The sequence below is a fragment of the Hydra viridissima genome, unplaced genomic scaffold (assembly GCF_058129835.1).
Source record: "Hydra viridissima isolate aposymbiotic clone 2 unplaced genomic scaffold, HvirCarnegie_v1 scaffold_4, whole genome shotgun sequence".
NCBI classification, from domain to species: domain Eukaryota; kingdom Metazoa; phylum Cnidaria; class Hydrozoa; order Anthoathecata; family Hydridae; genus Hydra; species Hydra viridissima.
Genome location: NW_028324303.1, coordinates 15,440,424 through 15,465,993, shown reverse-complemented (window position 1 = coordinate 15,465,993; position 25,570 = coordinate 15,440,424). Strand labels below are relative to the sequence as shown.

The 25,570-nt window shown below is 28.2% G+C and overlaps 1 protein-coding gene across 9 annotated transcripts in view; it reads right to left on the bottom strand.

Moving 5' to 3' along the window:
• LOC145183640 (uncharacterized) overlaps positions 1 to 25,570 on the bottom strand; it is a 31,651-nt gene continuing 6,081 nt past the window's right edge. For 4 of the 9 annotated variants that reach the window (XM_090085575.1, XM_090085579.1, XM_090085577.1 and 1 more), the window contains exons 2-25: positions 25,187 to 25,258; positions 22,659 to 22,724; positions 21,644 to 21,706; positions 21,502 to 21,562; positions 21,109 to 21,305; positions 20,574 to 20,730; positions 14,870 to 14,980; positions 13,239 to 13,342; positions 11,660 to 11,734; positions 10,769 to 10,832; positions 10,294 to 10,350; positions 6,275 to 6,513; positions 6,106 to 6,162; positions 4,825 to 4,918; positions 4,690 to 4,728; positions 2,905 to 3,043; positions 2,412 to 2,644; positions 2,148 to 2,332; positions 1,957 to 2,031; positions 1,689 to 1,811; positions 1,382 to 1,596; positions 1,086 to 1,126; positions 890 to 986; positions 1 to 770 (exon numbers count right to left, since the gene is read on the bottom strand). In XM_090085575.1, the coding sequence (XP_089941701.1) occupies positions 389 to 770; positions 890 to 986; positions 1,086 to 1,126; positions 1,382 to 1,596; positions 1,689 to 1,811; positions 1,957 to 2,031; positions 2,148 to 2,332; positions 2,412 to 2,644; positions 2,905 to 3,043; positions 4,690 to 4,728; positions 4,825 to 4,918; positions 6,106 to 6,162; positions 6,275 to 6,513; positions 10,294 to 10,350; positions 10,769 to 10,832; positions 11,660 to 11,734; positions 13,239 to 13,342; positions 14,870 to 14,980; positions 20,574 to 20,730; positions 21,109 to 21,305; positions 21,502 to 21,562; positions 21,644 to 21,703 (2,805 nt within the window). In that variant the 5' untranslated portion in view covers positions 21,704 to 21,706; positions 22,659 to 22,724; positions 25,187 to 25,258 and the 3' untranslated portion in view covers positions 1 to 388. Of the gene's footprint in view, positions 771 to 889; positions 987 to 1,085; positions 1,127 to 1,381; positions 1,597 to 1,688; positions 1,812 to 1,956; positions 2,032 to 2,147; positions 2,333 to 2,411; positions 2,645 to 2,904; positions 3,044 to 4,689; positions 4,729 to 4,824; positions 4,919 to 6,105; positions 6,163 to 6,274; positions 6,514 to 10,293; positions 10,351 to 10,768; positions 10,833 to 11,659; positions 11,735 to 13,238; positions 13,343 to 14,869; positions 14,981 to 16,882; positions 18,093 to 20,573; positions 20,731 to 21,108; positions 21,306 to 21,501; positions 21,563 to 21,643; positions 21,707 to 22,658; positions 22,725 to 24,187; positions 24,778 to 25,186; positions 25,259 to 25,570 lie in introns of those variants that run through there. The other 5 variants (XM_090085573.1, XM_090085572.1, XM_090085580.1 and 2 more) reach the window with 5 other exon arrangements.

Here is a 25,570-nt window from a genome sequence, read left to right as displayed (position 1 = left end):
TAGGTAAATATCTTAAATTTTCATAAAACTCACGAATAACCATATCTCAAAATTTGTACCTGACATAGAAAACTAAACATTATATATACAAGATATTTAGAACCACCGTAAAAAGTCAAGATAAAAATAATTGTATTCGTGATAAAAGTAAAAATATTTTCAAATTTATACACCATTTCAATCATTATAAACTAAAGCCTTCAAATGAAGTAAAATCACATATTTTTAGACTCACTTGGACAAAGTTTCAAATTTATACACCATTTCAATCATTATAAACTTATGTCTTTAAATGAATTAAAATCTGATAAAAACTTTTTACATTCACTTAGGCAAAACTAAAACCTTCAAACGAAGTTCACATAATCTTACATTTGATTGGACGAACCTATATTTGAGGTAACGTATTATCAAATACGTAATTAACCAGACCAGCTGGTGGCATAGGATTTACAATTAGTTTCAAAGATTCAGGATCTGTGTATCTCTCATCCACCACAGCAATCGGTTCGTTTTTCAGTTTCTTAAGTTCTTCGACTGATTTTACTTGCATAGGTTTTTGGAAGAAGTCTTCTTCCAGCACGTCATCACCTGTTTCAGATGAGAGGCTCTTGAAAGAGGCGACATTATAATAAGTGTTTTCTTCGTCAATTTCAAAGCTGAAATAACGATCACCTTGAGACATAATTTGTTCAAGATGCTCACGTAACTCTGTAAAGGTAGGTCGTTGTAAAGGATCTTCATTCCAACAATGCAACATAATGTCGTACCTAAAAAATGATCAGGTAAAATCTTAGAGTTAAGAAAAATAAGGGGCCTTAAATAATTGCTTCTATCATCGACAAAATACAAACAAAAAAACATCAAAAAATATGATGATTTAGGTTACATAGGTTCAGCGCAGTTTTCTGGTCTCTCCATTCTGTAACCTGACTTCAAAAGACCGAGAAGCTCGCGATTATTTATGCTGGGATAAGGTGTCCCTCCTGTAAAAAGGAACGCAAGTGTGAACTAATCAAACGAAAATGTGCGCATGACATTTAGTATCTTTAAACTTCACAATTTCAATGTAAATACACACTTACCAAGCGTAACAATTTCAAATAAAACAACACCATAAGCCCACCTGAAACATCCATAAAGAGTTATTTGAAACGAAACCTTTCAAAGTCGTAAATTTTAGAAAAAACATGGGTTCACATGTGTAAAAATTTTAAAAGATTACAAGAAAATGCTGTTTTACAGGTAAAAAAAAAAAAAAAAAAAAAAAAGCGATTATTGTAATTTTAAAGAAAATGCAATAAATTTTAATGGACGACTTGCACTATCTCTGATTTGTTCTTTGAAAACTTAACGGTATTGAAAATATAACATTACTTACACATCACTACATGTTGTAAATATTTGATCAGATATGGCTTCAACTGACATCCATTTGACCGGTAAACGACGGTTTTTATTGCTCATGTATATCAACTCATCACTGACTTTTCTTGAGAGACCAAAGTCAGATATTTTTACTTTATTTTCAGCGCCCACCAAAATATTTCTTGCTGCAAGATCTCGATGAACCAATTTAGTACATGAAAGATACTCCTAAGTTAAATAAGCGGTTAAATTCAAAAGAAAATAGCAACCAAGACATTAAAACATAAAAACAAAACCAACATGCGTAATATTATTCATACCATTCCTGAAGCCACTTGCCATGCAAAACTTAACAGATCATCAGGAGTTATCACACCAACTTTATCTAAGGGTACTTCATTTGGCATTAATTCTGAGTTGGAGTTCTCACTTATTAATGTCGTCTACAGAAGAAAGGTTTGGCACTATATATATAAAACTTTTTAAAGAGAATTTGCTAACCGAAAACTCAACAACCACTACATTTTACTTATTCAAATTGTTAAACTTTATAAAAACAATATCAATTCCAAGATTGACAATATAAACCTCAAGAGAGTGTTGATAGTTTGGTGTGTACATAAAGCTTACAGATGACCCTCCATCAGTTTTTGATGCACAAACCTGGAAAAAAATTTTCTATATTTAATTAAAGAGCAATTCGAGCTAAAAAGATATGAAGGATGTACAAGTATAACTTATATATATGAAAAACAACTTCAAAAACAAAGACATTTTACTTTTGCACGTCTATTTCTCAAAAAATGTAACAAATCTCCATTTTCCATAAACTCAACAACAAGGCACAATGGCTTCTTTATGGTAGAGCAGCCAATCATATTCACAATATTCTTATGATAGCCAATTCCTTTCATAAGATTGATTTCTTCACGAAAATCGTTAAATTCTGCTTGGCTTGCACCATCTACAAAAGTAAAGGTACAGTGATAAAATTGCAATCATTACACAAGCACTGATACAAAGGGAATAAATCAAAAAATAACCTTTTAAAAGTTTCACTGCAACATTAGTAGCAGAATCTTCTGCGTTGTTAAGTAAAGCAACTCCATCTTGCTGTTTCGCATATTTTGTCTTTGCAACAATCTTTGCATTGATTTTTGCAATAAAAACAGTACCAAAAGCTCCTTCACCAATTTTCTTATCCAAAACAATGTTTTCAGGAAAAATCTCCCATTCATCAGCTGATTTTTCATCAATTTGGTCACTGAAGTAGTTTCTAAAAAAATTCACAATAATACAATGATGTAGGTAATCATATATATAATGAAACAGAGTACTTATAGCAAAAGAATAAAAATCTTTTGAAAGAAAATATGTATGTATGTATGTATGTATGTATGTATGTATGTATGTATGTATGTATGTATGTATGTATGTATGTATGTATGTATGTATGTATGTATGTATGTATGTATGTATGTATGTATGTATGTATGTATGTATGTATGTATATATGTATATATATGTTCTACTCACTTCAATGCATAAAGATCTGAGTTCCATTTAGGTTGCTTTACTACCTTTTTTCGATGGATTTTTATTACAACCATGGTGACAAAAGTAAGAAAAATTAAAATAACAGGAACTAGTATTGCTGCTATTATTATGAAGGCATCTAAAAAAACATGTATTAAAATTGTCCACAACATCTTAAACACAATAGTAGGTAGGTTGACTAACCGGTGGTCAGAAAGTTTTGGAGCAAAATGTCCGGCTAAAAAAAACTATCCTAAAATTTGAGTTAAAAAATTTTTTTTATACAGATTGGTAATTTGTTTAAATCTCATTCTAGATATGCATAACATATTCCAATCATAAGCTTCTGTATTAAAAATGAAGCTGATGTTAGATAGCAAATCTATTTTGTACTTTTGTACACATAAAAGAATCTGCTGCTATAAAACATTTTTATGTTAATAGAACTCCACTATTATGGTTATGATTTTATTTTTCTTATTTTTCTTATTTTTCTCATTCTTTCATCCACTATCACACAAATAAGTGAATAAACAAACAGCTAAATAAAATTAAAAAAATCTGTATGAAATGAACTCTGCTTTGAATTTGAATATCAGTAAAACTAAAACATTAATGTTTTTAGTTTACCTACAAGATGAAGAAGAGTATTCTGGAACAATTGGAGCTGGAAACTCAAAATATGACTTGATTCTTAACAAAAGACAACACAATTGTAACATTTTTTTTGGAAAATAATGCATAAAAACCTTTTGATAAAAATGAATGCATTGAAAGGTCATAGACTTTTAATCCCAAAAAATCCTTATTTTTGTGTTATTGGTATGAACCTTCAAAAAAACACTTTCAGTTTGAAGGTGAAAAAAGTTGGGTTTTTATAGCAAAAATTCTAAAAAAAAAAATCAAAGATACCCACTTTTAGATGATTTGTGTTTTTGTTGGGTAGATTTTTTAATACTAACTCTGGTTTACTGCCATTTTTGTTACTTTTGAATCACCGTGCAATGCTTTAAAAGTGGACTACCATGTAATGATAAGTGAAGAAAAGGTCACCCAAACTGGACAAGAAACAGCAACTCAAATGAAAAACTTTCACTAAAAATGTTGAGATGAGTTAAAGAAGCTTGTATCCAGCACAAAAAGTTTATTGAAGGCTGAATTGCTATGAATAAAGCACAGTTAACCAATAGAATTAAGAAACATTAAAAGATTGATTTGAATATTATCTGAACTATGAAAGGTGAAAAAGTGAAGATAAAGACCTATTTCAATAATGTCAAAATACAGTTTTGTTAGTTGTGTGACAGTGTATGTTTGTTGAAAAAAGTTAGTGAAAAGGTTTCATGAAAAAAGTGAAAAGTGATGTAGAAACAAATATTTTAAGTTTTCTTGCTTTCTCACAGAAAACACAACTTTGAAATTATAAGTCTTCTCTAACATAATAAAGCTCTCCTCCGCAAATTTATCTGCTTTTAGTTTATAATCAATAATAATCCATAAAATCATTGATAGTCCATAAAAAGCCTTCAAATACCTTCATAAAAATTCTACTCAAATTATATTTACAAACATTTCTGGTTCAAAGTCATTAACTGCGTCATAGAGGCAAACTACAAAACTGGATTTTTCCTACCACTTTCTACCATATCTTCTGCAAATTGCAATTACACCTTTATCCCAAAACATTCTGACCACCAGTTATTTAAAAAGAGTGCTTTAATTAATGGTAGTAAATTCTTATAATTTGCTACTTATAATATAATTTGAGAAAATCAGTGAACTTACTATCTCTAGAAACTGCTTGATTTGGATTGGCTGTTGGGGCTAAAAAATTTATGGTATTAAAAGATTCAACAAACAAAAAAAACAAAAAAAAACTAATGTTTTCAAACTTATTATTTAAACAACAAAAAAACTTACATAAAGTCGGAGGTAGAGGAACTTTTATTGTTATATATTCAAAAACATTTAATAGTCTAAAGGCATTATCTGGTGTTGCAGTGACTGCATGAATCTGTAAAAACAATCAAAATATAATCAAATCATAGAAATGCATATCAAATACCAAATAACATATTTCAACTAATACCAGAAAACAAAGTAGACAAAAACTGATTAAAATCTTTTTTTGTAAAACTTCTCTATTAAAACATTTTATTTTTTTAAATATTTTGTTGTAAACCTTACTGTCAACAATTTAACAATATAACTTAATAAAAATTTATAAATATAACAATTTAACAAAGCATCACCCTTTCTGATGTATGGATTTATATATGCCCCTTCCGACTTTAAATTATTATACTTTTTCAAAAAGTATTTGTAAAGAATGAATTACTTAAATGTGTAAAAGTTTTGTTAGGGGATCAGTTTAAATCTAATTACAGATTTAACTTCATATTTCAAGACACTAGAAGTTATAAAAGTAAATTATAACTTTTAGTTATGGGTTTAACTTAAAATAAAATATCAGAAGAGGTGGTCACACATCACCAATTCATATTTCAAGACACTAGAAGTTATAAAAGTAAATTATTTTTATGTTAAAAATATCTCACTGAAAAAAACTACTTTTTTATGTTAAAAATATCTCACTGATCCTGGAGCATGTTTTGATTCACTATCTTGCTGGAAGACCCATCCTCCTTTCTATCCTTAAATGAAGTAGCATGATATCTTTATCCAGGAAAAATATCTAGAAGTCTAGTTTTGATAGACTTTTAGAAAGACACAAACTTTTATAGAACTTTTTTAGAGTCTTTAATAGAATTTCTTTATAATATCTATCAAACATCTATAGAATTTCTATAGAACTTCTTAGAAAATTCTATATAGAAATTTTGATAGAAATTTTGGTATTGATATTTTGAATATTATATAGAACTTTCAATAGCATTATATATAAAAAGTTTAATAGAACTGCTACAAAATATTATTCTATTGAAATGTTTCTAAAGTAGTCCTATAGGATAACATTCCAAATAATAGATTCTTCTATATTGTCATAGAACTGCTGTTGTATGGCTATACAACATTAAGTTCGTATTCTGCAACAATATAAGTTTTAGATTTAATAAATGTATATAATCAAAGTTTTAGCTTTCACTTATGCAACTTTTTGCTGCTTGAAATAAATACAATACTTTGCATTGGATTACCTCAGTCCATGTTTTACATTGATAAAAACATTAATATACTTACATACACACCAAATAAGATTCCAGGAGGTACTTCAGTGATGCAGTAAGATAAAGCATCCTTTAAAAAATCACAAATAACAAAAGATAAATAGACTAAAATTTTTTACCTGACATGAAATGTAAAACAAAATTTTAATTTCTAAATAGAAACTTAAATAAAAAGCACTTACTGAAGGAATTGATTCATTCATATATTTAGAAAATGGAACACCATCCCCTGGAAGAACACCATAAGCAATCATATAGTTTGTAATTGGATATGAAGTTACAGGTTTATCCCAATATACTGTAATATTATAAAATGGAGAGGTACAAGCATTATTGTCTGTGAAACAACTGCCATTCTTCACCAAATAGTACACTTTACTAATGTTATAATGCTTATTAGATATAGGTGCATCTGTAGGCTCTAAATTAAAATAACTCAAAATTTATTATATTTTTTTATCATTTTAAAAATTTTTTAAACAAAAGTTGTTATAGTGTTGCAAAATGCGTTATAGTTAAGGTTTTAGCTAAAATTGAGTTCTATGAGGCAAAAAAATTTATAATAAAACACCTATGATATCTAAAATAATTTTCTACAAAAAGTCAATAAAATTGAACAGAAAATAGCATTTAAATGTGCATTTTTTCATTCACAGTTACTTAAATGCACATTATTTTATATAATGTTCAGAAAACTGCTATGTCATTTCCATTTTAACCAAAATATCTATTTCATCAATAGACACTTTACTAAAAGAATATGACAATATGGTTGTAAATCAAAGATTATTTAACAGCTTTTTGCTTCTTCTGCTACTTTTTACATGTTATGTGTCAACAACTATGGAGACACTGGACCAAAGTAATTAGTAGGCCTAATGTTGTGGCATTCAAATAAAACTTTTTTGGATAACCTAATGTTGCAACCTAACTACTTAATTTTGATATTTTGAAACTGAATCAGTTTCAAAATTGTATATTGTTATTTGGTCTAGGAATTAATTCGTGCGGTTTTTAATTGAAAATTGAAGGTTTATTTCAAAAACTAAATGGATGAATACATTAATGAAAATAGTGTCCATTGCTAGTCACTACTTTTGCCCATCTTTCCGGCAATTTACAAACTATGTGTCGAAAAAATGCTTCATCATTAGAAGTGATCCAATCAGAGACCCATTTTTCGATATTTTCTGAAGAAGTGAAGCGCTGTCCAATCAAATCGTTATTCATGCAATCGAACAAGTAGTAGTCAGAAGGAGCAATGTCCGGAGAATACGGCGGGTGGGGTAACACTTCCCATCCAACATTTTCCAAATAGTTTTTAACAGGTTTTGCGACATGTGGTTGAGCGTTATCATGCTGAAAAATGAGTTTATCATGTCTGTTACCCCAATCTGGTCGTTTTATGACCAGAGCTTGCTTCAAATGCATTAATTGTCGTTGATAACGTTCTCCATTAATAGTTTCACCAGGTGTCAGAAGCTCATGGTACACCACACCTTTCATATCCCACCATATACACAGCATAACCTTTGCACAGTGAATATTACATTTGGGTTGTGATGGACCTGGTTCACCTGGCTTTACCCAGGCCTTTTTTCGTTTAGGATTCTCATAATAAATCCATTTCTCATCACCAGTAACGATTCGATGCAAAAATCCCTTTCTTTTCTGTCTTTCAAGCAGCAATTCACAATGGTCTTTCTTCTTTCCACGTCTTTCAATTCATGTGGAACCCAATGAGACATTTTTTGAATCATACCCATGGCTTTGAGGCGTCTGGAAATTGTTGATTGTTCAACTCCTAACGATTTTGCAAGATCCTCTTGCGTTTGACAAGAATCCTGATCGAGCAATGCTGCCAATTCTGCATCTTCAAATTTTTTTCGGCTGTCCTGGTCGCTCTTGGACTTCCAAACAAAAATCAGCACTTTTAAACTGTGCAAACCACTTCTGACACGTTCGCTCAGCTAGAGCATGGTCACCATAAACTTCAACCAAAATACGATGACTTTCGGTAGCACTTTTCTTCATTTTAAAGTAATGAAGAAGAATCCCCCGCAAAAACACTTTATCAGGAATAAAAATCAACATTATCAGTTAAATTAAAAATAGTGTTGTTTACGCTTAAATCAAATGATTTATAATGAAAATGATGCACAATAACAGTGATCTTTGCACGCATGCGTGGCTAAAGGAAACACTGAGACAATAAGCAAGTTTCATAATCCCTTGTCAAACCGCACAAATTAATTCCTAGACCAAATAGGAACAACTTGGAACAAGATCCAAGTCATTACATACTATGAAAAAAAACTTAGAAAAATAAATTTAGCAAATTAGAAACAAACACCACCCATCTGTTATTCTTTACGAGCTTAACAAGAGTTTAATGGAACTAAAGTAAAAAGGTTTGATGATTTAATGATTACCATTCTTTTCAAAGCTTAGAAAAGTACCATAATGATACCATTCTTTTCAAAGCTTAAAAACCTCACTAGTATGTTGCCTTTAGAAAAACCACTTGCTTATGGTCTGAAGGAACTTATGCATAAGAGTTAGAGACAAAACCATTCTGTACCAATATTCATTACTTGTCAGTATTGACTATTGGTGCAGTAGAGAAGTAGAAAACAAATCATTAAAACTTTTTAACTGCATCAATCTTCAAAATTTTTACTAATCTAGATTAAATTGTAATAATGAGTAACTGATTCATCCACCAGAGCTTCATTTTGTTTGCTTACATTTTAGGCATATTTGCTGAATAATGCAGAGAAGAAATTCATACAAAGTTTAAACCAGCATGTTGATTTTGAAGTGGAAAAAACTTTATTTTTTAAAACAGGGATTTTCATAATTAATCTTTTGTTTTTATATTTAGAGTAAGTAAAAACAAAAACTATGAAAGCTTAGCTAATATGTATTTACCCCATTCAGGGGCCGGTCCCCAGCTTAAAGAGAAAATAAATTTACTATGTAATAAAGTTATTATAAATGTAAATTACAACACTATTAATATAAAAAGAAAAAGCACATTTAAATGGTCCCCTCAAGCTCATCACTTTACCCTGTTTTTCTGTAATTACTGGACACATACATTTCTATTTAAAGGTTTTATTTGACCACACACAACATTGAACCTGTTTGTTACTTTGGTCCATTGTGTAGACATCTCCAGTTTATAAATTTTACATATTCATATTTCATATTTCCTTATGTAACAAAACAAAAAAAAAAAGAGGCATAAAATAAGGTTTTCTTGAGAAGAAAAATCGAAGAGAAATCTTACAGAGTGTATAATTATATGTAAAATATTCATATTGGAATTATTCAAGAGAAGTTTAAAACTGTACTCATAACTTTTTATTTTGATTCTTTTCAGACAAAGTGTAAATTTTAAAATGTATTAAAATTAAAATCTTGAGTAATACCCTTTAAGACTAGCGACAAGCAAAGAGTACATTTTAACCTCCTTAGGGCACTTTTCACAGAAATTAATTATTATTCAATGGAAAACAACCTTTCTTGAGTATGCAATCCCTACATGGGGGGGGGGGGGGGGGGTCATGAGGAATATTTTTAACTTTTTGCTTCTTTGATTATGATTGGCTTTTAATTGTAGTTGCAATATCATTTTTAGCTCCTTTACTTTCTATCTACCTGGTGCATTTTCTATATGGAATTTTTTTGTTTTCTGCACTTCATATAACTTCATACAATTAATTACACAGTAAACTTTTTAGTAGTTTTTCAGTTAAAAAAGTTTTGAAATTGATCCATTTTAACTGACAAAACTTGATTAAAAAATTATCTGCACTTTGAATGTGTTGAACTTTTTTCCACATCTAATACAGTTTACTTTTTTTACCAGTGACTTATATAATGTATTTTAGTCTTCAACAAGTTAGTGAGCTCTCAGCTCAGATGAAAAACTTTAGGGGATTGTTTCTTACTGGAGGACCTGGTGGTGTAGGTGCTGGTCTTGACAAAGGTATGAATTATTTCAGTTTAAGTTATTTTTAGAAAACTTTTTTTAACTAGTTAAACTTTTTTGTGGACGTAACAAACAATATTTATCACCAAAAAGAAATTTTAAGCAAAAAAAAAAAAGAAGATAAACAGCAGACATTATTTTCTGTAGTCATGAACTTTGTACTTGTGACCAAACGAGTGCAAATATTTTAACAAACAATCTTACTTGGAGTAGTGGCAGTATTACAATATTTTGAATCATAGTTAGAAACAAAAGCACATCCTAAAAAGAAAGAAATATTTTTAAATGAGTAATTTTAAAAGTTAATGTTATTAGCTATATTATAAAAAAATATATTAAAAGCATGGTGTTAACAAATTATGTAGAAAACACAAAATTTAATGATATAAAAGTTATATAAAAAAAATGGGAGAGTGATCGAAAACTTTCAAACTTGAATTAAAATAAGTAGCCAGCCCATTTTAGCTGGATTTATGTTCAATTTTCTTCAAAACTAAAACTTTCAGAAAAAAGAGATTTGCATAAAGAAACAGTACGAATCTCTTTGCAGAAAAGTGAATGAGATTACTTGATTTGAATAAGATTTGAAACTTGCAGATATTTAAAAAAAACTGCAGAACTTAAGAAAACACTATTAGTAAAAAATAACATTTTCAAAATTGTAGAGTACAATATCAACCTGCATATTCAAATTTAGAAATAGTGGTTGTACCAACACTGCAATCTCCAATTCTTGTATTAAACTAAAAGCAATTAGTATAAAAGTCAATATATTTAATCCAACATAAAAGTAAATTTTAAAGAGGCAGAAATCTTTTTTTTTTTTATTTAACACAGCTACTAAAAAAGCATGCTGTCAATTTTGGAATTAACTATTTTATTTAAGACGCAACTCCTTTTTACATTTGTATTTTTAGATAACAAGCATATAGAAAAAATTATACTTTTTTGCACTCTGAAAAATCAAAAAAGTGATTTAATACTTTTTTTAAATATAGTAGGGGGTTGTTTACTTACACCCCCTCTTACTAAGATTTTAGATGCAATAGACTTAAATGTAGAAGCATCAAGAAGTTTGGATATTTGAAATGTTTTTAAAAAAATTTCTAATGATGTAGGATTATAATAGTTATCATTTTTTCATGCAACAGTTCTGTCAAATATATTCAACATAAACATTAATGGAAGATTGGTTGTAAAATGCTTTTTAGAAAAAAATTGGAACTTAACTTTTCAATTTCATAACTAAAAAGTTTAAAAACAAGAAACCTTTAGGATTACAAGATAAAGTTACAAGTTTGTTAGCAAATTATTGTGGTGAAAATTCACTTAATATGGAATGAGATGAGATGAATTGATTGATTTTTTAAATGTATTAAATATCAAAATTAATATAAAATATTAAGAGCCTAAATGCAAGAGTAGAAGATTCTACAAAGGCTGTTGCTGTGGCAAAGTTTCTAAATTAAGAATATTGGTATTTTTATGATAGCAAGCACTTGCTACAGGTAAAACCCAAGTTTTATTGAAGGATCTTCTGATCAATAACTATAAAAATTTTTAAGCTTACTTGAAGCACTAGAGTACATGAAGCGAGATCATCGTTATTAGTATTTCGCAATTTGATATACTTTTGCTTGGCTTTCTATAAGAAAGTGAAAACATACTTTTACCTTTAAAATTTGAATTGAAAACAACAGAAAAATGCAGAGATAACATTTTTCAAAACTAAGCTTATTTGTGAATTATATATATTTAGAAAATAAAATTATACTTTTTATTGAAAAAAATTATAATTTTATATTTTTAGAGGATATATAGTTTTTTAAAAAAGCACTTTTAAATAAGAGATAAAAATTTTAAAAATGAAAACAATATTGATGAAATTAATGCTTAAAATTTTTTTTTCTTTCATGTTTAAAAATGTTTTTTACATGTCCAATTAAAAGATTTATTCTTTTGCAAAATATGTTTTAATTCGCCTTTACTCTTGCTTCATTGAAAACTTAAACAAATTTTTGCAATGCCCTAAACAGCTTTTTGTTTTCTACTAGTGGAATCAGTTGAAAGACTTCTCTCAATCACGAAGAAATCCAACTTGCGTCCTGAGTCAAAAAATTTCATCATTAAATATTTCTCATGTGAAACTTTATGAGCAGTTTTTCCATCATTATAACAATATTCCAACTTCATTCATCGATTGATCTTTTCAAATTCTTAGTTATCAACACCTGCATTTCAAAAAAGCATTCCACGAACATACTTTGAGTAATGTATTTATTTTGATTTATTGTTGAATGGTTTTAGAACAAAAAAACATGAAAATTTTAAATTAAAAAATTCATGAAACAAAACTTTCACAAAAATCTTATTCCTTAGTTTTCTAAAATGGCTATTGGATATGTTCAAATTTAAAATGCCTCTACTAGATGCTATAAATTGGGATTTTTATCTAAATATTAGATAAAAAAAAAAAAAACTATAAATTTTAAATTAGAATTAGGAAGTATCTTAAAAAGATTTGATTTGATATTTTACAAATAAGACAACTTTTTATTCATTTGTAGACACTATTACATCAATATTTTTATATTTTTTAATGAATACATTTTTCTGTTTAAATTTTTAGATTAACAAACCTTTCACCAACTTAAAGTCTTTTTTTAAAAACAGTTTTTTTTGAAGCAATATTTTTTATTTCTTGTGCGAAGATAATTTATTACTTAAAGATAATTTTTGAATGTAATAAACAACAACATAAATTCTAAGAATCAGTCTTTATAACTTATAAGCAGTGTTTTATTTTATGATGAAAGAAATTAGCCAATAACAAGAAAGAAAAAAAATAATAAAAAAGAAATTAGCTAATTACAAGAAAGAAAAGAAATGAGAAAGAAATTTGACAATTACAACAAATGAATTTTTTAGAAATTAGAAGTAGCATTTAATTTTATGATGAAAGAAATAAACATGTCAATTGCAATAAAATTTTTTAGAACTAAATGTTAACAACTTTAATGACTCAGAAAACACATTTTGCTATTAAATTCTTTAAACAATATAATTAAAAAGTAACTTCTGACAAAAGATTAAAAAATAACAAAACATGAAACAAACAAGAAATTATACACTAACATAATAGACATTACCAGATCTGATCTGATTTCAAAGTCATTTTGCATGAGTGGGTCCACCTGTTTACTGCAGACTGATTTAAAAATGATCTCAATTTCATTATAAAAACTTTCCAAGCCTAAAAAGATAATAAAATAAAATATTCATTGCATTTTCAACATAAAACATTTGATTTGTTACATCTCTAAATATATGGCATTTAAATATACCCACATAAATATTATCATTAAGTCATATTATTATAGATAAACATTATGAACTATCATATATTTTTACATAAATTATTTAATTATGTAATACTTATTGGTGCTTAAAAAATGTATAACTAAAACACATTGAGAAATGAGATAAAAGTTTTTAACATGTGATTACCACGTAAGAAATCTTTTAACAGATTATGATAAACATTTAAGAAAACGAAAAAAAAGAGTGATGATATTTGGAAAAGTATGATGATACTAACAGAGATTTTAAATCATTTATTCGCCTGATGGATAAGTTGACAACTTTGCGCTCATTTTATCTGAAAAATGTTCTAAGGAAATATCAAAAATGAGGATATAGCCCAGGATTACAGAATTCTACAAGAAGGAACTGGACTTAAACAATTTTCAGATTTATAAATGAACTGGAAACCTTTTTCAAAAAAAAACAGATGTTTAGTTTACTTCAAAAGTATTGATGCTTTTCAAATTTGAGCACTTGCTCATTTTAGCCTAATAGTTGGTGTTAATGGTGGTGTACATCATGAGACTTAGCGCTATAGTCTCTTCAAAACATCACAGTGACACAATTATAACCTTGATGAGAAGGTCACCTAAAATATTAAAACTAGAACAAAGTATGGATGTTTTTTTTCTCACTTTCTCTGCATACAATGATCATATAAATTCACCTAAAACAACTACTTTTTAAATATATGTTTTGTGTATATGTTTTATATATGATTTGTACTTATGATTGCTGAAATAAAGCCCATTTCATCAATAGTATATTAGTCAAAAGAGTAATTTGTAAATATGTTAAATGCTTAAAATCTGTCCTAAAATATTTTAACTATTTCTAATCTAAAGGCTTATACTTTTTACTCTCTAAGGGGATGCATTGCTTGATTTTGACTAAGCAAAGCAAACATGTTTATAAACAAAACAAAATTATTATGATGCACATGTTTTGCTGCTTTTCTACACACTAGGTGTAATGAAAAAGCTGAATCAGCAGTAAAAATTATAAAGGGAATATTGAATGAAATATGAGAACTCTAGCTTTGGCACATAGAAAGCCATATTAGATAAGCATAACACTAAAAAAGGATAAAAACTCCATTCCCAATCAACATTTAATTCCAACAAAAAATTAAAAACACATCTACTAACAGCAGAAGTATTGCTTCAACCTAGAATTCATCTAGAAATCTCACAAAAAATTAATATAATAAAACAAAGGACTCAAACATATCATAACAAATTAGCAGAAATAGGGTATATCCAATCAAGACTTGGGCATCTTGATAGAATGTGAAAAAAAGAAAGATTAATAAAATGGTTTAGACTTATTTTAATTTATGTTAAAAAAAAACCTTAAACTATTGAACATTAGTGCATCAAAATCAAAAACAAAAAACAATCAATTTTATATAAATCACCTTTTGGATAAGTCCATTGAGCAATCCATGTCAGTAGAATAAAAGAACCAGGTTTTGAATAAGTAACATTACCAATTGTGATACTGGTTATACCCCCAGGGTTTGTAAATGCTAGTCAAAGAAAAAGTAACTTAGAATTAAAATTTAACCAAAATTTATTTACAAAAAAGAAACTTTTAGATAAATTCAGTATTTGCTTAGAAAATACTCAATCTTTCTTTACCACATCTTTTTTCATAAGGTCATCACTTTTCAATTTTATCAATTACATAATCATTATCAACTTTTTATTACATTATCATCATTTTCAGAAATGCTAGGTGCACTGGTATCAAAAAAAGTAATAGCCAAAACCAATAAGGTTTTATCTTAAAATAAGTATTTGAAAACCATTTGTAAGTTTAACTGAATACATGAATACATTATTATATACTGAATATATTGATAAAAGATAATTTTAACAAAGATGGGAAATAAGCAACTTAAAATCATATCAATATATTTAGACTTAACAGGAAAATGGTACATAATTTGCTTAATAATTAAATTATATACTTCTTTCCAGTTATCAAATGAGACTTTCATGTCAAGTTTACAAAGTAAAAATATTACATTTGCAAATAGCAACCTAGAAGGTTAGGAAAACTTTGTTAATAAATGGCTTTACAAGCTTCATAGATGGACCATGAGGGTCCATAAGTCTAATGTTAAAACTAGTTAATGAAATGAGTGGAATCATATCATGGTTTCCCAGCATCAAAACAAACACATTCAAGCCTAAAACTTTATTAAAAAACATTTGATATTTTGCCTTCAAATCACAGCACTAGAAATAAAAAGTTACAGTCAGCTGAAACTTTTTTAACTGGAGGCCAATATTTATTGCAAAGCAAGCTTGTTAAGAATCATTAAATGAGCATCCGACAGAAATTTATGAACTATGATATATACACGTGTATTTTATAGTTTTTAACAAAAAAAACTTATAACATAAAGAAATATTTTTCTTGATTAAGCTTCAGAAAAACTTGAAGAGTATATTTTCCATGTTACTAGGATAGAGAAAGATATCACCAGACTGATTCTAGAGCTTCTTTGAGCTTTTATTAACTTAAGATTAAACTTTCTTCTTGAAGTTTATCAAGGAACTTTGTAATCAAATAATTTAAATGTCTATTTCCAGCAGCAGAAGGACCTTTCCATGCTTAATTTTTTTTTCTGATAGACTGAGCAGTAATGAAGAAAGTGCCTCCTAAGCCCTGCCAAAGTTTACTGAAAGTCACTTCAAGTAAATCAGTAATAAACTATCCTAATATACCATAATTGTTACCTTGCCAAGTTAACTAAGATGTTTCCATTAACTTGAATTACCCTTTCAGCTGATAAGTTACTACATTCCTTTGAATGTTTAACTACTTTGAGATTTTTAGTATAAGACAATCTCTTAGTCAAAAAATCATTTGTTGTAATAGATTAATTCATTAATTGGAATTGATATTCCAATAATACGAGTTTCTTCTTGACACCAAAAAAGAGAATAATTTATGGCAATAAGCAGTTTTTTACAAACAGGTTTTTATTGAATTTCAAGAAGACACTTTTTAAGAAACTATTTAAAAACTGTGAATAATATATGAAGTTGCAGTCTGCTTTGTTACAAAACTTTTTCATTCTCTGATTTTCTTAATATTCTAAACTTTAAAACTCACTTTTATCAAAACTCCACTAAGAAGAGTTTCATCTTCATGTTTGAATTTTTTTGTTGTTTTTATGTTATGAATAGAAATATCCTTGGAAATGAGTTTTTACAGTGACAAATATCAAAGAATGGTAAACAAACTTTTTATCTAATTACATTAATTACAATTAGAAGCATTTTTATATGAAAATTTTATATTTCTTTAACAAACCGATCATTTAAAAAATTATCTAATAAAATTACACTTTCTTAAATTTAAAAAATGACTTAACCCTAACCATTTTACTTTTTATTTTTCAAGTAGTTTGACACACCAATTAATAAAAAGAAATTATAACTCTCTTGTTAGCAACTTTCCATTGAATATCTTGGAGCCAAACTGTCCTAATTCCAGCACATTTTAGGCATTTTTTCTTCAACATTTCTTAAATTAGTAATGTAAGAACTTTAAATATTTGGCTAAAATCAACCTAAATATAAAAATAAAAAAAAGGTCCTCTAATCCAAACTGTGTGAGTTGAAGTATCATTGGGTGCAGCCCTTTTGCATTGGGATAACTTTGCAAGAAGATAAAAATGAGTATAATGCATTTTAAGGAATTAAACAATAAAATATGTTGCAACTTTAGGTGTCCAGTTCAACTGCCGAAAAATTTGAAACCATTTAAGGAACTATTTGAGATATACACCTTAGCCATGAAAAAAAAATTCTGATCAAGTCTCAAAAACAAAAAATTTTACTTCTTTTTTAAGACCAAACTGCAAAAAAAAAAAAAAAAAGGTAATAGGACATAAAAATTTGTTCAATAGAAAGTTACAAAAAAAACGTTTACAGAATGATCCTCAAAATTTAAATAATCTGACAAATTGTAAAACCTCTAAAGCTCTACCACATAAAACTTATTCTGAATTTTATTTGAAATGTCATTCAAAGCAGCTAACAATCAAAACATTTTGTGATAAAACCTTTAGTAAACTTTAATAAGAAAATAGATTATAGCAAAGTTAAAGCTTTGCATAACTTGTGAATGAGCTTAGTTAAGTGAACTGTTTATAAAAACAACAGAGTTGGTATAGCCATTGAGAAGTCAACTCTGTGGTTTCAAATCTGGTGATTTCAGTCATCTGTCAGCATTTGAAAAAATAAGACAAACAATGGCAGAAACACAACAACTTTTGTTGTAGTGTAATAAAGCATTATTTAAATTTGTCCAAAAAGTGTAAAAAATGATGCTGACCTTTCCTAAATGTAAACAAACACTTCAAGGAGCATTAAGAAGCCATATGTTATTCTTTCTTTTAAACGCAAGTAAAACCCCTTCTTTTATGTTTTTAAAGAAAATCAGCTTTGAAAATCAGCTAGCTGTCATCTTTTGTTCTAAAATGTTGCTTTCAGTATTTTCAGGTAACAAATTATCTTACTATTATTGTGTTATTGTTGCTGAATATCTATTGACACCAATTTTTGAATGATAGGCAGCTATTAAACACTTTCTTTGAATATGACAGTTTCATTCCCATCAACAACATTCTTATTTCGGAAGAAAAAAACAGCTATACTCTTGCATTTCCAGTAACTTCAAGAGCAGGCTCCAAGTCTAAAACTTTAATGGCTCATTAAAAAATTCCTGTTAGTATTGGATTAAAAGTAGTTTTTCATGCTGTCTGACTTACTGGCTGCAGACTCTTTTGTTTGAACAGTTACAAGACTGAGTACATTAACAGAAAGTAAGTGGAGAGGTTTATTTTATTTGTGATTGTTTCCATTAGGTTTTGTAAAAGCTGAAGTTAATCTTTAAACATTTTTCTTTAGTTTCATAGGTAGTCCTTTCTAATGAACTAGCTAAGTCAAATTTAAAATGGTGAAAGAATAGTAAGAAAACCTAAGGTAAGAATCTCTTCAGCAACAAGAAAAGCTCCAAAAACATAAAGAGAAGTTGCAAACTAGATTTAGAACTACTATAACATTCTCAAAGGCTTAACATTTTCTCTTCAAAGATCTAAATGATAAAGTCAAGAGTTTTTTGGAACAGTTCAGCTTAAAATGGTTGTTGTTGTTGTAGGTTACCCTGTAGTATTGAGATCACTGAGTTTAGCTGATTGCTTAACACGTTTTTGTAAAAAAGTATACTTGCTGTGGCAAACTACTCAAAATTTACATTAAATTATTTCGTTTTGATTCACCCTAGCAAGGAGATCTGTTGAGGTGCCTGTTTCTTTTTTTAAGAATCACTTTTAAAATGACAACCATAATAAAAATTTATTATGACTGTAACTTTTTTCCTGCTAATGCTAAATGCAATGACTAAATACCTCTTTTTGTAGACAATTATTTAAAAAAAATGATTTTTGGAAAGGTGATGATAATTTAACTGATCCAGTGATTCCAAGTAGTCCTTGATTTGTTAATTTGCCTTATCAACAGACAGGAAATTCTTTTTATGCTTCTATCTGTATTTTCCTCAAGAATTACCAATTGAAGCAGGCCAAGTGAAAAACTGTTCATTATGCAGTGCACTGCTCTTTTTTAGAGGTTTTTAGTTGAAGCTTAGTTTACTTCAAATATTTTCTAACCACTCTTTCTATTAGATTAGCAATTATAAATTTAAAATAGGACATTAAATTTAAACTAGGACATTTTTTTTGGGGTATTTTTGTTCTAGTTCTCAAATTACCTAGCATGCTCCTCAAATCAATGTTTTTTATTTAAAGAGAGGCTAGCTACAATAGATTAACATAATTATATAAAATTTCAGACAAATTTATCACAACATGGTGTGTCAATTTTCTGATAATTTGTTTAAATTAAGACACTTGGTCTAAAAAATGATTTATAAAATAATTTTATTTGAATATATCAAAAATTTTATGTATTTGTTTTGAGTTGAGTTGATGGAGACAGAAAATATCTATCTTTGGAGAAGAACAGTTCATTGGTTCAACTAATAAAGAAATTTGTTGACCATAGATTCAGTTTGGACATAAATTCTCATCAAACTGGATCTTGTGGAAGTTGCAAGAAAACACTATATATTAAAAAAAAAGGTAAGGATATCAGTAAAGCTGTAGAGACTTCCTGGTTTAATGGACATTAGCAAGTTAAAGAGTTGGAAAGAGTGAACTAAGAAAATGAAAGCTGCTCCTGTCCTATTTGCCACCTAGGGCAGGACACTAGAAATAATTATAAGCTAAATCTTTCTAAATTCACCTATAAAGAAACTGAGAAAATTCCATTAGAAAAAAAGAAATTCATTTGGCTCAGAATGCTGTCATGTAGTTGGTTCTGGTATTTGCAACCCTTAATTACTTCTAAGGATACCAAGGTCACTGAAAGAGTTATTTGGTGATAGCATGAACATAAAACATGCAACAGGAGGGAAGGCTTTTACTACCAAAGTGTACAGAGATAGATCACCTATTAGGCAGATAAGAAGTGAACCCATCTTGAACTTGAAAACCACAATCTTGAAGATTATGTTTGCAATGTTAAAAAAACTCAAGAGTGAAACCCTTTTTGAAAAAGTTTATTTGTCTGAGCTAGTAAATGAAGTGTGCACCCTCAAAAAACTGGATCTTTTTAATTCAGTTGTTATTCAGTCAATCTCAAGGCCTTGAGATTGACTGAATAAGCTGATTAAATGTTAAAGGGAAAGAATGGTAAACCCACTGTGCACTAATAAACATAAAAACTTTCATATATTTCTTACTGGTAGTCTCATTTTGTACTAGAAATTTCTGTCTTGTATACTATTTCATAAGTTTAAAGATTGACAAACTGATATCATGTGTGCAAAGGTCTGAAAAATCATCCAAGATCACAATCAGTGGCTTTTCAAAATATTGACTTTAGTTATATTTAAATATTCAGCATTTACATTTATCATTAACACTTCAAGATCTGAGTGAAAAAGCTAAGGACTCACTTACCACAAAGACAAAGGCTAAAAAACACAATAGCTTTAAAGGTAAGGTCAAATATAAGAACTAAACCACTGAAAATATTTACTTGTAAAACTTGAAGATAATCTCCTTGATTGATTGAACCCATTAAAGTTAACAGGATAGACATTCAATTGGAATACTGTTCCTGCATAATATGAAGGTATAGGATACAGATTTCTACAAACAATTGGTTCCTCTAACATGAAACTGTTTTCACTCACCTATAATGTAGAAAAAATACCAAAATAGTTAAAAGAGTCATAGTATATATCTGAACAACTTTTAAAGAATGTTTTTGAAAAGAGAAATGGATTTTCAAATTCTTTACAATAAAAGCCATCCCCCTCCCCCTAACAAATACAGAAAAAAATAAAGAGAAAAGCTTTAAATTTTTAAGTTTTAAACAATTAAAAAACTAATTATGACTCAAAATGGTAAACATATTACTTCTTTATTATTTGTTATTTAAAAAAAAGCCTTACACCTGACTAATTCAATTTGATTTAAAACAACTTTATCTACAAGCATCCTAAGGATATACTCCTTATAATATCTGAATTTTTCTTCTTTACTGTAATAAAAGTAAAATAAACACTTACAATCCCTAAAACACTTTCTTTAAAGCCTGCACCATTCTTTACAGTGATGGAAATCAAATATATGCTGTGTATTGAAGCATTTTTAGATAAAATAACTGGCCATTCAAAAGTAACATTATAATACTGTCTGTCAATTGCAAGAACTTCCCATGTTGAATTAAAATCCGGCTTGTTCTGTTCATCAACCTGAAAACTTTCTAAACCAAAAATGATAAACACTGATAAAAAACATAACACAATCCTGAACTTGACATTTAAAAACTGTTAAACTTGTAAAACAGCACCATTTCTTTATTCTGAATTCTATAAATCTTCAGCTAAAGTTAAGTTGAAAAAACAAAAACAATATTCTGAAACAAAAATTCATCTTTGATTAGTCTTATTTGCAAATACCTTGACTGTTATTCAAAATATTGCTGTAGAATTGACAACCAGATTTGCATGAAGCAGAGTTCTAAACCAAAAGAACAATTAAACTTCAATGATAAAACTGTGTGAAATATTTTAACATTTGTAGCATACATCAATAACTTACATTACACGCCAGCTGGCAAACTGTCAGGTTGAAAGGGAGTGGGAGCTTGCACACTGTCATACACTAATAATAACAAATAGGCAATTTAAAAAAAAAAACAGAGAAAAATGATTACTTATATTAACTTCACTGCTTTGCAAGATTTTACAGAAAACTGTTGACAACTATGTTGTGTAACAACAGCAGACATTCTAAATAATTTAAATTTTCAATAACAAGTAATTCAATTACAATTACATGAAATTGTAATAGCAATTGAATTATAATTAGTTGTACTTGTAATTGAATTACAAGTAACTGTATTACATTTACTTGTAATAGTACCTTATAAAATACAATAACAATTACAATTACTTCATATTCAATTACAATTAAAATACAATTGCAATTGTAATTGAGCCAAGTCTGCTTAATTTAATTGACCCAAGTGTGATTCTAATGCTTTTAACTGTCCATATGTAATAATTCATCATAAAATCACCTACTTCCACATGGTTTTAACTAAAACATTGCGACTGCAAATTTATAAGAGTTTTGAGAAAAACAAACTGATAAATGAATGGGAGCTTAAAACAGATTGTGTAAAAAAAAAAAAGAAAAAAAAAACAACAACAATTTTATAAAACTGCTAATATGAAGTAAAACACCATTAAATTGAAAAAATCAGTAAACTTTTTAAAATGAAAATAAAAGGAAATAGTATTTTATGCAGAACTTAATGTTACAGTTCTAAAGGGCAAATAATAAACATATAAATTCAAGTTTAATTGTAAAAAATATTTAAATTTCACAAGATAATTGAAAAAAAATTGCAATAGTTATTTTTATTTATTAAATGTTTATGGCTTGTTTGGTCACTTGAATGTTTTTGTCTTTTGATCACTTGAATGGGAAAAATCATTGTGAGTGTAGTAACATTCTAAGTTTTGAAATTGGAGCAACTTAGAGACATTTAAAATATATATATTCACAAGACTATGCATGAGTAAAACTAGTGTTAACTGTACTTTTTCACCTCATTGCAAATACTTGTACTGCAACTAACATCAACAAATGATGCATTTAACGGAACATCTTTACCCTAAAAAATTTCAAACAATTTCATAACAAAATTAGTTCATTAATTTAATTAAATATACAGCATCAACTTAAGTGTTAAATTAAATGTTAAAAACATTTATGTTTTAATGTAGACAGTAGAACTCAAACAAAAAGCCAGAACAGAGGTACCTTTTGTTGAACTTAAAAGAAATTTTGCTTAAACAAGTTTTCTATGAAGACTGTTACAACCCAATTAAAAAGTGATGTATACCTCATTGGTGCATAGAAATTGGAGCCATTATCAAAACAAAAACAGCTGTCTACAATCAAGAAAGCCCCTCAAAGATTCTATCACTACCTCAATCAACCAAAATTGGTTTCTAATTTAAATCATCTTACAACAGAAGAAGTGTCACTGATTTGGTCCAAGGCAGCTTTCAATGGTCCTCAAGAATCATGCAAAACTAGTTAAGCTAGAAAAGCTGCATTCTAGTGTGTTGAACAGAGTCGATGCAGAGAAACAGAAACAGTGAGCCATCAATGCACTCATTGCATCAAACTTAGCATCTTCAGAACCTTATCCACTTGATGAAACAGAAACTTTCCTATACACAAGTTGCAAGAGTTACAATCATAATTTTGACCTGACAGTACTGAAAACACCAAAGCAGAATATGACAAATCTTCTACAGATAGGCTGTTTACTACTTGATTGACGATTACCTTGGACAGAAACAAAACCTTATGATTATTAAGCATTAGTTAAATTACTACAGTTCTTGGCTGTGATCCTTCTACCCTGCCACTTTCACAAAGTACCATTAACAGAGTTTGCATGTAAACCAAGAAAGAGCATGGTGTTTGAATTTGTACCTGACTTTCCACTGCTGCTTCCCTAGGAGGGAAAATTATTCATGAGATTTTAGGAGTCTGTGTTAGAATTAGTAGAGATTTTAGAAATAATTGTTAGAATTAGTAGTAAAAATTGGAGATATTTGCATCCCAGTAAACATGTGCCTGCTCTCATTCTTCAAGATTGCTGAATCCTTTCTGACATTTCCACTAGAGATATGAAGGGAAAGAAAATGAAGATTACATGAAAGAGGGTATAAAAAATAAGAGATGTGAGTGAGTCTATATATATATATATAATCACATAAATATGCACACACACACACATATATATAAATACATACATACATACATACATACATACATACATACATACATACATACATACATACATACATACATACATACATACATACATACATACATACATACATACATACATACATACATACATACATACATACATACATACATACATTACATACAAACATGTATATATATAAAAGTACACACATATATAAATGATATATATATATATATATATATATATATATATATATATATATATATATATATATATATATATATATATATATATATATATATATATATAAATCATTTAACAATTGTCTAACCAATTAAAAATCTTACAAAAATTTTTAAAAATTTCAATTTTTTAAATTCACCAAATGGAAACAAGATTCTTACGCGTGTGGGAAAATAGGTGAAGATAACAAAAAGTTTACTCGGCACACTTATATTCTGCTACATGTAGAAACAAGATCTAAACATGCGTTGTGTGCTATTTTGATAAGCTTTTTATATGTGTTAATTCATTTGCTAGATTTATTATATATACCTGAAAGTGCATGCAAAAAGAATATAATTGACCCCATATGAACCATTCTGATGTTAAATCATTATTTCCGTAAGTTTTCCATTTACTAAGTGTGCATCTTTCTAAAAATGTGCCAGTGATTTTTATATGAGGGAAAGTAAGAATAATTAGTGCCAAACTCGAAATTATCATCATTTCACACACCATACATTAATGACTCCAATAGTTTGAACATCGTAAGTATATGTGTAAATTACTTGGCAAATACATATGAATGAAAAATAGAATGGAACATAAAAGGTTATCAATTAAGCAGCGACAAATATTCGTCAAACGATAATTGGCGAACGAGTATTTGTTTATAATATCGATAAAATTATCCGTTGTTAAATACTTGTTCCAACAATGATTTGTGAAACAAATATTTATTTTAACGAATGCTCATTTAACGAATAAAACACTCGTTTAACGAACAATCTTTTTCTGAAAGCCCGTTCAAACTGAATATTGCATTTGAAACGATTTTATGGAATTTTCTAAAGCCAAAGCGTATTGGAAAGATACAGAACTTTTATTTCACTAAAGATCAAACTAAGTTTTTGCTTAGTTTTGTAAATGTAAAAGTAATACTAATATAAGATTATAATGATGCTGTATCAGATTTCAGCTGAGAATGCAAAACAAAGTGGATCAAAAAAGATCTGCGAGGTACATAGTGTTCTTCACATGGCGCAATAAAAATCACATATATATATGCACATACACACACACTTTATTAATTAAAATTCATAAGAATATGTTCAAAAATTTACCTTTTAGTGTTATCTTTAGTGTTCTTTTTTTCTTTTTTGTTTTCACTTGTACCATTACAGCAGATTTATTATCTATTCAAAAAATATTTATCAGTGTAAAACTAATAAATGTAAGCTAAAAAAATAACAAATTACTGTTTTTGGTTCCTGCTTTTTTTTTAGATTAAAAGAAATCATATCTATTTACATATGTGTGCCATACATATTTAAACACACCTCCTAACCTAAGGGCTTAGGCAAGCTTTTTTGGAACTTTCTTTTTTTGGAACTTTTTTTTTTGGAGTTATTCGCTTATCTATTAGGTTTAACAAAAAAAACCAATTGCTCAGCTATTCAGTGATTTCAGAGCAGCATGCAAATGAATTTTTCTGAGAAGTAACATTT